Source organism: Suricata suricatta, chromosome 15, assembly GCF_006229205.1.
Source record: "Suricata suricatta isolate VVHF042 chromosome 15, meerkat_22Aug2017_6uvM2_HiC, whole genome shotgun sequence".
NCBI classification, from domain to species: Eukaryota; Metazoa; Chordata; class Mammalia; order Carnivora; family Herpestidae; genus Suricata; species Suricata suricatta.
This window is the reverse complement of record NC_043714.1, coordinates 31,195,348-31,208,382: the sequence shown is the minus strand read 5'-3', so window position 1 is coordinate 31,208,382 and position 13,035 is coordinate 31,195,348. Positions and strand designations below refer to the sequence as shown.

The following is a 13,035-nucleotide window of genomic DNA, read 5'->3' as shown; positions in this document are numbered from 1 at the left end:
CTGAGCCATGCAGGCACCCCAGGGAAAAAACATTTAAAAAATTTAAAATATTCCTGAGGCGCCTGGGTAGTTCAGTTGGTTAAACCTCCAACTTCAGGTCAGGTCATGAATTCACAGTTCATGGGTTCGAGCCCTGCATCAGGCTCTGTGCTGAAAGCTCAGAGCCTAGAGCCTGCTTCAGATTTTGTGTCTCCCTCTCTCTCTGGCCCTTCCCCACCTGTACTCAGTCTCTCTCAAAAATAAACATTAAAAAATTAAACTGCTGCTGTTCCTGCTTAATGGAAGGGACTGGTTCTTTTTAATTTTCTGTATATGAAATATCCGGCATGTTTAACTTTTATTGACATGCTAAAAGTCAAAAAGAAAAAAAAACTTATTTGATCTTCAATTCACAATAGTCTTTGGAATGCTGTATATCCATATGATCCAATATGCTACCACTAGCCACATACGGCTTTTTAAGCTTAAGTTAAAATTAAATTACAAATTTAGTTTCTCATTGCACTAGTCACATTTTAGTAAGTGCTCAAAGGACACATATAGCTATTAGTTGCCATACCACACAGCACAGATATATAATATTTTCATCACTGTAAAAAGTTCTATTGGAACTATTCTTCTTTATGTTATATTAATTATTTATGATTATTCTCCTGAAGTAAGTCTTTTCTATCCAAGTTTTTCTGTTGCTGAACACCCTAGTTTATGTTTCTATTTTTTATTTTAGCCGTTGCTTCGGCACCAATAAAAAAGAATTATGACTAAAGTACACTCTCTAGATGATATTTTGGTCAAAAATGGGATTATTCAGATTTCAGCATGCTGAGCTCAGCCTAATTCATCACATGTGGCAAACATTCAGCATTACAGAAAGCATAAGATTATCTACTTACCACTAAGGTCATTGATGTGGTTATAAGACAAATTCAATGTAGTCAGATTAAATAGTGTTTCAAGTCCTAAAATAAAATAAGATCTTTATAGAATTCAAATAATTATTTAGAGTTATACAGTATTACTATTTTAGACAGTTTTGAAGCAAATCCACAGTCAGATAACAGTGAAGTCAATTTTACTGGCATTTGCAAAATACTTAAAAAACTGATAACTTTTCTAGAAGAAAACTTTTTATGTAGTATACTTTAGGTTCAGTTTTTAAACTGGTTTATAATTTATTCCATTCTTTTGGGAAGAAGATAAGCAGACTTAAATCATCTTCCTTATGCAAAGTATCACATGAAAATCACTTACAAACCTTCTATTTTTGTGATCATATTGCAGGACAAATTTAAAGTGCACAGTTTTGTCAGTGTATTTAGACCTTCAATTCGAGTTATTTGATTAGATGACAGATCTAAGTGTTGTAAATTCCAAACATGGTCAATGGATTCGATTTTTGAGATGTTATTGCAATGAAGATTGATGGCATGAAGGGTTGAATCTAAAGATAACTCTGATATGCTATAAGAGAAAATACATATTATCAAAAATAATTAAGAAACAGGTTTTAAAATCATGACCAAATAATTAAAATCAACCAAATACCATGTAGATAAGTATGTGCTCTTTTCATTCTATAATGAAATCCTTCGTACTTGTAGTAACCTTTTAATATCTCATAAAGTATAGTGCTTCTTATCACTCATCAGTATTTTAGACCATAGAGATAAACAAGAAACCCACTCAACAGAGGCAAGTGACACTAGGCGTCTCTGGCTTCTACATACATCAGCATATACCGAAGGCTGTAATTGCAAAGGCCCTGGAATCATAACACCCCAGTTCAAATCTGCATCCTGCCATCTTCTTTTGCTAAATTACTTATGTGAATTAAACTCTCTAACCCTCAGTTTCCTCATTTCATTTATTCCTAACAACAATCCTCAGCAATCAGTATCATAAGGCTACTGACGTTTGCAGAAATTATTTAAGTTGTCCAAATTCTTGTAGTTACTCCAGAGGCAGTATAAATCCAGATCTGGGACTGGAGTTTACAATCTTACCTTCTTCACCATTTGCAACAGCAATTTAACCGAGAACGTAGTTGATTTCAAAAGAAACCATTAGTTGTTGCTATCTCTAGTGAAAGTCTGTTTCTAGTGAGGTCCATCCTCCCTTCTATAATTTGGACTGCACCTTCCCCAAATAGAACTCATCTCTTCATTCTCTCAATTACTGCCATTTATTACCAGAATCTTTCCTGACGATGATAGTTCCAGTAATACAAACTACAGTGCACATAGGTCAGAGATGCTGGATGGAGGAACAGCCGGGAATAGGAACACACAATGTCATGGGCATCTATCTGTTCTAGGTTCAGTAGCAGCTACCACAGAGCAAACTTAACTCTGGCAAAAGTGCAAGTTTAATAGAGAGTAAAATGAAAATGAGGGATTCTGGTGTGCTTCTAAATTAGCATCAAGAATTTCAAATTCAAAATTAAAACACAAAAACACTTTAAATATGCCATAGATCACTCAGCTCCTCCCTTAGTCTTCAGACTGAAACACCTAATAACTCATGGGAGAAAAAGACAAAGGCATTTGTAAATTTCAAATTAACAATCTCAAAAAGTGACTGTTAGCAATATTTTCCAATTATCTATCTACTGTCATTTACTGAGGTATCATTTAGTGCCAGGCCTTATGCTATTAACACATGCTCATAATGACAACCATTTGTTTTCTGACACATTTCAGTTTCTGGAAATTAGCACCCTGCAGATAACGTGGTACAGCAGAAAAAGCAGACCCTGAAATCAGACAGATGTTAAAAACATCTCTTTGGGGTCTTGTGGCAAATATTACATCATGATCCAGAACAAGATGGTTTATTTATCAGCAGCAAGATTCTGCATACCGCAAGATACGCCACAAAGGAACAGCATGTGCAAAGGCACAGAGAAGCCTACTATGGAACTGCCAGTAGCTCAGTATGCCTAATCAGAGTTAAGGATGAATAGGTTAAGAGGTGAGACCGAAAAGCTAGGCAAGGACCAGTCAGTAACGCAGAACAAAGAGCTTGGTTTCTCATGCATAGATTTGGGCTGCATGAAAGAGGAAATAGGTAAATATGATGTTTAGTACTTTCAAAAAGTGTATGGATATGTATCATAGTGCTCTGCAAAGGAGAAATTAGAATGCAGATACAGAGAATAGAGGCAAAACTAAGGAAGAGCAGTAAAACTTCGCTCCACGGTTGATGGAGATAACACGGTGCCACTTTTTGTCAAAGAGAAGGGGCAGAAGAGAATAGACGGAACCCGAGAATGCCAACAATTACAAGGGCAAGTAAAAGAAGAATTAGAAAAACAAAGAGAACCAGTAAAGGAGGGAGGATGGTCAAAGGCTGGTAGAGAGGTCGTAGGGCAGTTTCCAGGTTGTTCAGAAGTCCAGGGTGGAAAGGAATAGGGGCAAATCGTTGGAAGTTGTACTTCTGAGCGATTCTGCAGCAAGGCGGGAGAAAGCTAGACAGCGTTGGTGTGTGCTCGGGCTAAAGCTGTGCTGCCTCCGCTCCACCAAGGCAGCCGCCTACCCACAGCCCGCGTCGGGGGAACGCGCGGGCTGCTCCTGGCTGGGCAGCAGCACCCTTTACCTTCCCAGGCCTTTGTCCATCAAGCACAAGTCCCCGAAGCTGCTGTCGCCGTCCTCATTTTCAACTTCCGCCTCCACCGGCGCCTCCATGGTACTGGCGACGGGAACCGTGATCTTAACCGGCGTTCAGGGCTGGGTGGCACAGCCCGGAACACGCCTCTGGGGTGAGCGGAAGTCCAGCCCGAGGGGGCGGGGCAATGACCTCCCCCGCCCCCGCCCCCGCTTCCAACCGACCGCGGGCACTTTTCCCGCCTTGCTGGTGCCGAGAAGCGCGAAACTGATTTTCTTCCCTAAGGGTCCCTCCCTTTTACGGTATCTCCGGCGCAGCTCTCGGGACTTACCGTAAAGGGAAACATCATTGCGTGTGGTAGCTCTTGGGGAAAGAATGAGCTTTTCCTATGAAGCTGTTCTGTATGATTTTTGGGTTTTAGGTGACTGACTTCTGAAGTCGATTTGATAGCAGCTTATCTTTACAGAACTGTAGTCTTGCATACCTGTTAGTTTCCCCCCACCAGCCACTGCGCCTACTATTGATTCAGTACACATTTATGGGATGCCTTACATAAGCCAGGCACTTCCCTGAGCCATGAAGAATAAGTTGAAACCCATTCTCGTTCTTGGAGGCATTCGCAGTTCCATGGAGGAAACAGAATTGGCGTACAACAGGGTGAGTGCTAGGAATAGCACTGAGGCGTTTATGCGAAATAGATAGAGGTGTGGGTAAGTGGGAAACTTTTCTCAACAGTTATTGATAACGGACCAGAATCTTGCTAGGTCAAGGGGATTCTGGAAATGAATGACATTTCAGGTAGCAAAACAATACCAGTAGAAGGTAGAAGCCTCTTGGTAGGATTGCTCTCTATCTCATGGGAGTATTTAAAAAAGGAGACAACGGGTGTGAACTCAACCTGTCACTATCTTGAACTAAAATCTTTGGTGGTCTCTCATTAGCAATCAAATAAAGGCATGACTTTCTAATCTAATACTGAAGTTATTTCCACACTTAAATGTTAATTGGTCTCCTACTGCTTAGCTATACCTATCACATTCTAAAATTTGTAGCCACCATTCACTATTTCCTGTAATCACGTATGCTGGGTCGTATGTCTGCAGCTCTTTCCAAGAAGAAATGGAGGTAGAATCTCTTTAGTGGTCCTTGATTCTGGGCTTGCTTGTGACTTTTTTTTTGGAGGGGGCAATACATTTAATTCTAGTGCTGGACAGAAACAAGTTACTCTAGCAAAAGACACACAGCACACAGATACATGCTTGAGCCCGGAAGTGCTTAGCTGAACCCACCCCACACTGCAAAATAACAGAAATAGTAGTTAAATAAAGTGTTTTGTATTAAGTCAGTAAATTCTGGAAGTGTGCTATGTAGGATTAGATCGTTGATAAGTCACTAATCTCTGATTGAATATCCATTAAAATACAGATTTTCAATGGGGATAAGTATTATAGTCTGATCTAATACAAGTAACTGATGTAAGAAACAAATTATGTTATGGGTGCCTGAGTGGTACAGTCGGTTAAGTATCCAACTTTGTTGGCTCAGCTCATGATCTCACAGTTGTGGAGCTCAGGGTTGTGAGTTTAGCCCCCCATCGGGCTCTGTGCTGACAGCTCAGAGCCTGGAGCCTGCTTCTGATCCTGTGTCTCCCACTCTCTCTGCTCCTTCCACACTCAAGGTCTCTTTCAAAAATGAATAAACATTTAAAAAAGTTAAAAAAAAAGAAACAAATTATTTTATAATTAAATTATTTGGATCTTTCCTCCAAATTCATGTACATTATAATTAAGTAATTAATGAAAATATTGATTAGAGTCACTGGAGTTCAAAAATCTTAGCACTTGAGAACTGACTTTTTAGGGGCACCTGGGTGGCTGTCAGTTAAGCCTCCAACCTGATTTCAGCTCAGGTTGTGATGTCAGGGTCATCTGGGCATGGAGAAGTCCTCCAGATTCTCTATTTCTTTCTCCCTCTGGCCCACCTTATATGAGTGCTTCTGCACATGTGCTCTCTCTCTAAAAAAAGAACTGACTTTTAAAATGATAGTTTGATGAATTAATACTTCTTTTGTTTGTCTGGGTTTTTTTTAAGTACAAATGCTTAGAAACTGTGGTTTGCTTCAAAATTCTTTATTTGCAAAACAAAATTTGTCAAATAGGTTTCTACAGGAGACCTAAGTTCTAAATTTCAAAGAGCCTATCATTAATATTCTAAATAATATGTAATTAACACTTTTCAATTACTGTAGTGTCATATTTTTAAATGGCACTTCAATTTGTTTTGGAGTTGCTTTACGTGCTTTCTATAAGGTATTCATGGGGTGCAAAATGGGCAATATATTTGGAATCAGTCATGAGTGTGAGATCAAGATAGGATAGGCAGCAAGGTAGCATTGTGATGAGGCAGAAAGAATAGTGTCTATTTTGGGAATACTTAGAAAGGCTGATGTGTGGTGAAGGTGTGTGCACATGAGAAAGCAAGAGGTGAGAGTAGAAAGTGAGGCTTGACTCAGATCTTGGAGAACCTGCAACAGTCAGCTTAGAAGTTGGTATTTGGTAAGGGGAGGTAGTGATGGATTGATGGTGTGGTGGTTGCAGCAGTTGTCAGAGAGAGAGATTCGGAGGAGATGCAAGAACACAAGATAGCAGTGGGAGATTGAAAAGACTAGATTGTGTTTTATAACATTGTCTCTAGAGACTGACCAGAGGTTGGTTTGGAGGGAGATTAGAGGTGACTATATAGATTAGGAGGTTGTTGCAGTAAACTGAGAAAAACGAAGGCCTGGACAAACTCACTAGGGAAGGAATGATGAGGGAGAATACCCGAGGAGATGTTAGTAAGTTAGATTTTATAAGTTTTGTTTATTGATTTGGATGTAGGTGTAAGGCAACTATGGTTTTTTTCTCCTTTTTTTTTGTTTCAATACTTTTTGAATATCCTTTAGTGTTTTACTGCATTCCTGTGGGATCAAAATGTAATAGTGGTATTATATGTTGTAATTTCTATTAGAATCAATATAGCACTTTTATGCTAATTTCTCAGATGAGGTGCACAATGGCTTTTTAACCATCTAAATATATGTAAACTTAAAAAATAATAAAACCCAAAGCTTTTAAAATTTTACAATGACCCTATACATACAGATCTCAGTACAGGATATCAGGTCAGTAATGTGGGCCCATAAAATCAATCGCCTTTGTGATCGCTGGCCTTGAAAATATTGCATTACTCATGAATTAATTATATATACGACCCGCTTCAGACATGTGCGTGTCTGTATATCTTTCTCAAGCGTCATATATAATATTTTTATAATTTGTATTTTGTTGGTGTGTTACTTTATTTATCCAGAGTATTTGAAGAGTTAGTTCTCAAAAAATTGAATGTTTTAGAAATCTGGACTTCATTTTTTAAATTAAAAAAGTACTTATTTATTTTGAAAAAGAGACCATGGGATAGGGGCAGGAAGAGAAGGAGACAGAGAATCCCATGTCCAGTTCTAACTGAAGTCTTTTTCATTTAGAACTTACTATTGAGATATAAGATATTCTGGAGGGTCCCTGAAACATCCCAAAGGATTTGTTTTTACCTGATAATGAGAGATATTAAACAAGTTAGACTTATTTTGTACGTTAAATTACACGGGAAGCATTGTCAAATAAATGATGATAAACTTTCTTAGGTTAGATTGTATGGGTGAATGCTATTAATATGACTGTTCTAGAACATATATAAAAAATCTTAAACTTTTGATATGTCCTGGTATAATGAATGTTATCCCTTGAACTTCTACTTATTAAAGTTGTGTGTGTCCTGGAAATAACCACATTTCTTGTCAAGTCCATTATAATGAACTCTCATCACTTCTCTAATGATGAACATTTTTTAAAAAGTCTTTGGTCATTTACAGACAGTTATTGTTTTACTCTGATGCTTTTATAGAAGGGTCCCTGCAAAAGTGCTTCCTCCTCAAGGAGATTCATGGAAGAGACTTTTCACAAATACAGGTTTCTGATAAACTTAAGGTCACATACCTGAACTGGGTAAGAATTTCCAGAACTTGGTGGGAAAACTGGATTCAAGCAGAACAGGAATTAAAAACATGGGACTGAATGAACTGAAGAAGAGGATTATAATTTTTGTAACTTCTTATTTGAAACATTACTCATTCTCTAATGTTTGCTTTTTCAGATTTAAGGAAACTTTTTCTCTTAAGTTGTCTACGGCTTATGGCAATTTGGTAAAATATACTTTTATTAAAACATATGAAGCTTTTATCTTTTTCTCCCTACTTGATTCTTCCAGAATTTGGACACTCTGAGTGAGTTTTCTTATCATCGTGACAATATAGGTATTTGCATAAATTAATTAAAAATGTGCTCTCTTTGTAATAGGATACAATTGTAAACATTAGTTATATTGCCAAGACTTGCCTAGAATGTCATTTGTGAGAGGGATATATAGACTCAGATATGACCAGACAGCTTTAAGGAACTAAAGTTGACTTTACAGAGCTAGTGAAACCCCTTGGAAAAATCAGCTTGGTACCTTGCTTCTAGGGTCCTTACCAGGTGAGAAAGGAAGGTCACTTCTTGCAGTTACAATAGACTTAGGATATTTTGGGGACCTTGAGAAGAGAGGAATTTACTCAGAAATATAGATATGACAGACAAGTCTGATGGCAAGTGTTTGGCTTGGCTTCTTTGCCTCAGAGACTGTTAAAAGTTCATCCTGAGGATTCCTTATGAAAAGTCCTAGCAAAACAGACTTTAAGGAGCCCAGGAAGCTTGTGTGGCTCAGTTGGTTAAGTGTCCAACTCTTGGCTTCAGCTCAGGTCATTATCTCGCTATTTGTGAGATAGAGCCCCACATCAGGCTTCACGCTGATAGTGCAGAGCCTGCTTGGGATTCTCTGTCTCTCCTCTTTCTCTGTGCCCCCACCCCTCACTTGTGCACTCTCTCTTGCACACGCACTCTCTCTCAAAATAAATAAATAAATAAATAAATAAATAAATAAACAAACAAATAATAAATAAACTTAAAAAAGAAGAAGAGCCCATATGGTCAATCACTATTCTTGCTGCACTTATGTAAATATTCAGGCCAAGTTTTTTTTGAAACCAGACTTATTTTTCCAACAAGTTAGTCTTAATTTGGCTACTTTGGTGGAAATGAGGGTGATTTTTGAGAGAAACACTAAATTCAGTAGCACTGAATTCAGTAGCACTGTGGATATTAGATTCTAGTTCTATTGTCTTTGGTGGTTTATTTTTGCCTATAAACTGGACTGGGTCCTGAATTTTGGTTTTGTCAAGTATCTGGTTAAGACCTTCCAAACTAAAATTTGCAATTTCCTCCCTTCTTTTGACTTAGAATCATTGAGAACTACAGCTGCCCTTTTTCCTGAAGTCCTGTAAAGGGAAGCTAGATAACAGGATATTGATGTCAAAGAAATCATCCCAACTGACCATGTTTAGACGATCTTTGTGCCTGTTGCTGTATGAGCCACTTAGAAAGATCACCAGAGAAATCCAAACTGCAAACCAGGAAAATTTATCAGATTGCCACTGTCTGCTCTCACTCTATCTGAAGATGCTTCAAGACTGACATCCAGAAATCTTCTCACTGGCAGCTCTCAGCACTCAGACACTGGGTTTATATTTTGCTCCAACCAATAACCTCTGTTTTCCTTTTAATTCTATAGAGATGCCTCATATTAATTACCTGATTGCTTGTACAATATAGACCTAACTTTGGAAGCCCATCTGCAAGAGTCCCTCCTGAAATGTTTAACTGAACTGACCTGTGCTCAAGACTGAGGCTGATTCATTGAGCTATGGAGTAATCTATCAGCTGGGCTTCTGGATTGGAATGCTTCTTCAAAGTTTCAGAAGTGAGACTGAAGGAATTTAGAACAAGTCTCCCCCAAGTGTTCCACTACCTTAACTACCTAGAAGAATCTAAACTGGGGGGGAGGTTCTTTTCCTGAATAAGAGTTGTGACCAGAGATACATTTTATCTGATTGGCCCATCTGCATGGCAGGGCAAACATCCCGTTACCAAACATCTGCTCTTCTTCTTATTGCCTTGTGCACTGACCTCCTCTCCTTTGAAGCCCCAGTCCCCTATTCCATTCCTTAGCTTCAGGATTGCTTATAAGCCTCATTTTACCTTTCTGTCTTTGAACCTCTAATGTTTATGAGGTTCCTGTATATGCAAAATTAAATTTGATTTTCTTCTGGTAATCTATCTTGTGTCAATTTAATTCTTAGACCGACAGGAAGAATCTTTGACGGGTATAGGAAACTTTTTTCTCCCAACCGATTACATTCATTGACCACAATAATATACTTGAACAAAATAAAGAAATGCTCATCAAAAAAAGCCTATGTAAGTTGACATTTGAAAATCATACTCCTAAATAAATGTAAATCACAGTTTATAGCTGTATGATGATTGTGGCAATACATATCAAGATCTGTGGCATTTGGGCAAAAGTTTTTCAGGAGAAAACTAGAAATTTGAATGAGTTATTACATAACAGCAAAAATGAACAAATTTTTAATTCAATAAGCTAGAGAGGAGAATGACATCAGCAAGATGGTGAAAAAGGAAGTTCCAGCCCTCATTTCCTCACAGAAACACTGATTTAATGATGATATGTGCCCAAAATACCTTTAGGGAGAGCCCAGAATCCAGTTAAGTAGTTGCAATATTTCAGACTAGTAATAGCACATTGAAAGAAGGTCTAGAAGAACAATTCTACTTTATCTGCTTCAGCCCCTCCCAAATCCAGTACCAAAAGAGATCACCTTGGTCTCTCTCAGAGGCAAGAGTAGAGCCTTTGGCCCACTCAGGACGAAGGTCCTGGCCTTTCTGGGAGCTGAGAGACTGGTTTCTGCCTGACCTCACATGGAGCACTGATGGAACTGGTATAGTTTGGTGAGGGCAGCTAAGAACAAAGGAACAGAGAAGAATGGCTTGCTGCATGCCCAATACAGCTCTGCTAGATAGGGGGAAGTTGCAGAATTTGAGACTACTGTACGGGAAAGAAAGAGAAGTTGCAGGACTTGAGACTACCTTACAGGAAAGAAAAGAACAGCGGAGTATCCTTCCATAGCCTGGCACCTGGTCCAGCAGTCAGGCACCAGAGGCAACAAATTACGGGCTGCTGAACAGAGAGACTAGAAAAGCCATAGAAAAAACCCCAACAAAACAAAGAGTTGGTTCTTTGAAAAGATAAAATCAACTGTTATCTAGATTAACAGAAAAAAAAGAGAGAGAAAATAAGCTAGAAAAAGATTAAAAGTATGTCCCAAATTAATGATGGAGGAAAATGTAATCATCTTAAAAGAAGCAAAAGGTCGTTTGTAGACTCAATAGTCTGTCATAATTAAAATCTTAGCAAGTTGAGAGTAGATGATGATGCCTTAATTAAGTAAAGGGCATCTCCTAACCACCTACAGCAAAAATCATCATTCATATAAAACATTGGAAGTATGCTCATTAGAGTGATGAGCAAGATAAGGATTCCTGCTCGTTTAAGATGAATGAATACTGTAAGAAAGAAAAATATGTTTTAAGAATTTAAAAAGAAGAAATAAACTTATTTGCAGACAACATGATTTTCTTCATATATACTCTTGGATTTTCTAAATTGACATAGCAACAAAAATTATAAGTGGTTACAGAGAGAGTATAACAGGAAATGTGCAAAAATTCATGGAGAACACTAAAGCTTCTAGAAAGACTCCTCTCCTTCCCAAAAAAGTTTAATTTAGAGAAAGCTGTAATCATTATTGTAAAGATGTCATTTCTCCCCATGTATACTTCAAATAAGATTTTATCACAAATAATGCTGACTGACTCTTTTATGGAACTTGACAAAATTATTCCAAAATATGTATGATTTCAAAAATTAAATTTGAAGGTGAAAAGAGATTTTACATTTGAAATGAATATACATTTTGATTCAATGATTTTAATGATTATGTCTTCAAGTTCTTGACAGTCACTATCAATGAGAAACTTTATTTACACAAGTAAACAATACAATAAATTTACAAAATTATTTTTTTCTCAGTCCTCTGTTGTATACCTCTACCATTTAGTATTCTCGACTCTCTACTGGCCCAGCTGTGCTCCATGAGCACCTAGAACCCTGCATAGAAAAGCTGAATTATATAGCCAGATAGTAATAAGGTTTGATGAGCAGTCATTCTTAAAGGATAAACAAAAAGTTTGATCCAAAGATTGAAGAGAGAAACAGAGGCTCCAAGAAATCTTTTAAAAAAATAAATTGGTGCTCTGTTTTTAGGGAAGATTGTCCCCAGCCCTGCGTGATTAAGAATGGCAAGAATATCTTCCCCTCTCTTCCTCGGCGCTGCCTGCGGAGGTGGCAGGCATCTGTTACTCGGTATCATGACCGCCCTCAGACCTCTGGTGAAGCCCAAGATCATTAAAAAGAGGACCAAGAAGTTCATCTGGCACCAGTCAGACCGATATGTCAAAATTAAGCACAACTGGCGGAAACCCAGAGTTATTGACAATAGGGTGCGCAGAAGAGTCAAGGGCCAGATCTTGATGCCCAACATTGGTTATGGGAGCAACAAGAAAACAAAGCACATACTCCCCAGTGGCTTCCGGAAGTTCCTAGTCCACAACGTCAAGGAGCTGGAAGTGCTGCTGATGTGCAGTTAATCTTACTGTGCAGAGATTGCTCACAATGTCTCTTCCAAGAACCGTAAAGCCATTGTGGAGAGAGCAGCCCAACTGGCCATCAGAGTCGCGAATCCCAATGCCAGGCTGCGCAGCGAAGAAAATGAATAGACAGTTTATGTGCACATCATATTTGTGTTAATAAAACCATAAAACTATAAAAAAAAAGAATGGCAAGAATAATCACTATGACACAGCAGCTGAAATACTCGACAGGTAAGTTCAGTGACGAATATTTTAATACTAATGATATAAGACACAAAGATACCTGCCCCTCTTGTGTCACTAAATATTGACATATTTTCACTGGACAGTTCTATTAGTCTTGGGAGTTGAATGCTTTTTTGCCTTTTTCCATTTTTTAAATCCTGAAAAGTAATTTGGAAACTTTACATGGATTGCCATTTCTTTCTTTATTCTTTTTTTTTTTACACTTTCCTTCCATGTTTCTAGAATCTTTCCTTTATTTAGCCGTTTCATCCTTCCACAAGCATTTTACTGTTGAATCTAATTTGGTTTATAAATGACTGATTAACTTGAGAATTGCTCTATGATTTTGTGACTTCTTTTAAGACCAGAGTTAAAGTGTTTCACATGTTAATTATTTTTAAAGAAATCACATATGCCAGTGAACAAGTTAATCACAGCTCATTAAGAAAGGAAGGTTTCAAAAATTCTGGGGAGAGAAATCTCCTCTGGGGGTGTAACACAGATA

At 38.0% G+C, this 13,035-nt stretch overlaps 1 protein-coding gene, 1 long non-coding RNA gene and 1 pseudogene across 3 annotated transcripts in view; 2 read left to right on the top strand and 1 right to left on the bottom strand.

The window, feature by feature from the left end:
- Positions 1-3,728, bottom strand: part of LRRCC1 (leucine rich repeat and coiled-coil centrosomal protein 1) — a 36,705-nt gene extending 32,977 nt beyond the window's left edge. For both annotated transcript variants that reach the window (XM_029923698.1, XM_029923700.1), the window contains exons 1-3: positions 3,595-3,728; positions 1,256-1,461; positions 894-959 (exon numbers count right to left, since the gene is read on the bottom strand). In XM_029923698.1, coding sequence (XP_029779558.1) covers positions 894-959; positions 1,256-1,461; positions 3,595-3,683 — 361 coding nt within the window. In that variant the 5' untranslated portion in view covers positions 3,684-3,728. The remainder of the gene's footprint in view (positions 1-893; positions 960-1,255; positions 1,462-3,594) is intronic.
- Positions 3,729-3,988: 260 nt separating this feature from the next.
- LOC115279298 lies at positions 3,989-9,847 on the top strand. Its single transcript, XR_003903347.1, has 2 exons — positions 3,989-4,260; positions 8,976-9,847. It is a non-coding gene; the product is annotated as an uncharacterized LOC115279298 (long non-coding RNA).
- Positions 9,848-11,970: 2,123 nt separating this feature from the next.
- Positions 11,971-12,485, top strand: LOC115279231 (annotated as a pseudogene).
- Positions 12,486-13,035: the final 550 nt, after the last annotated feature.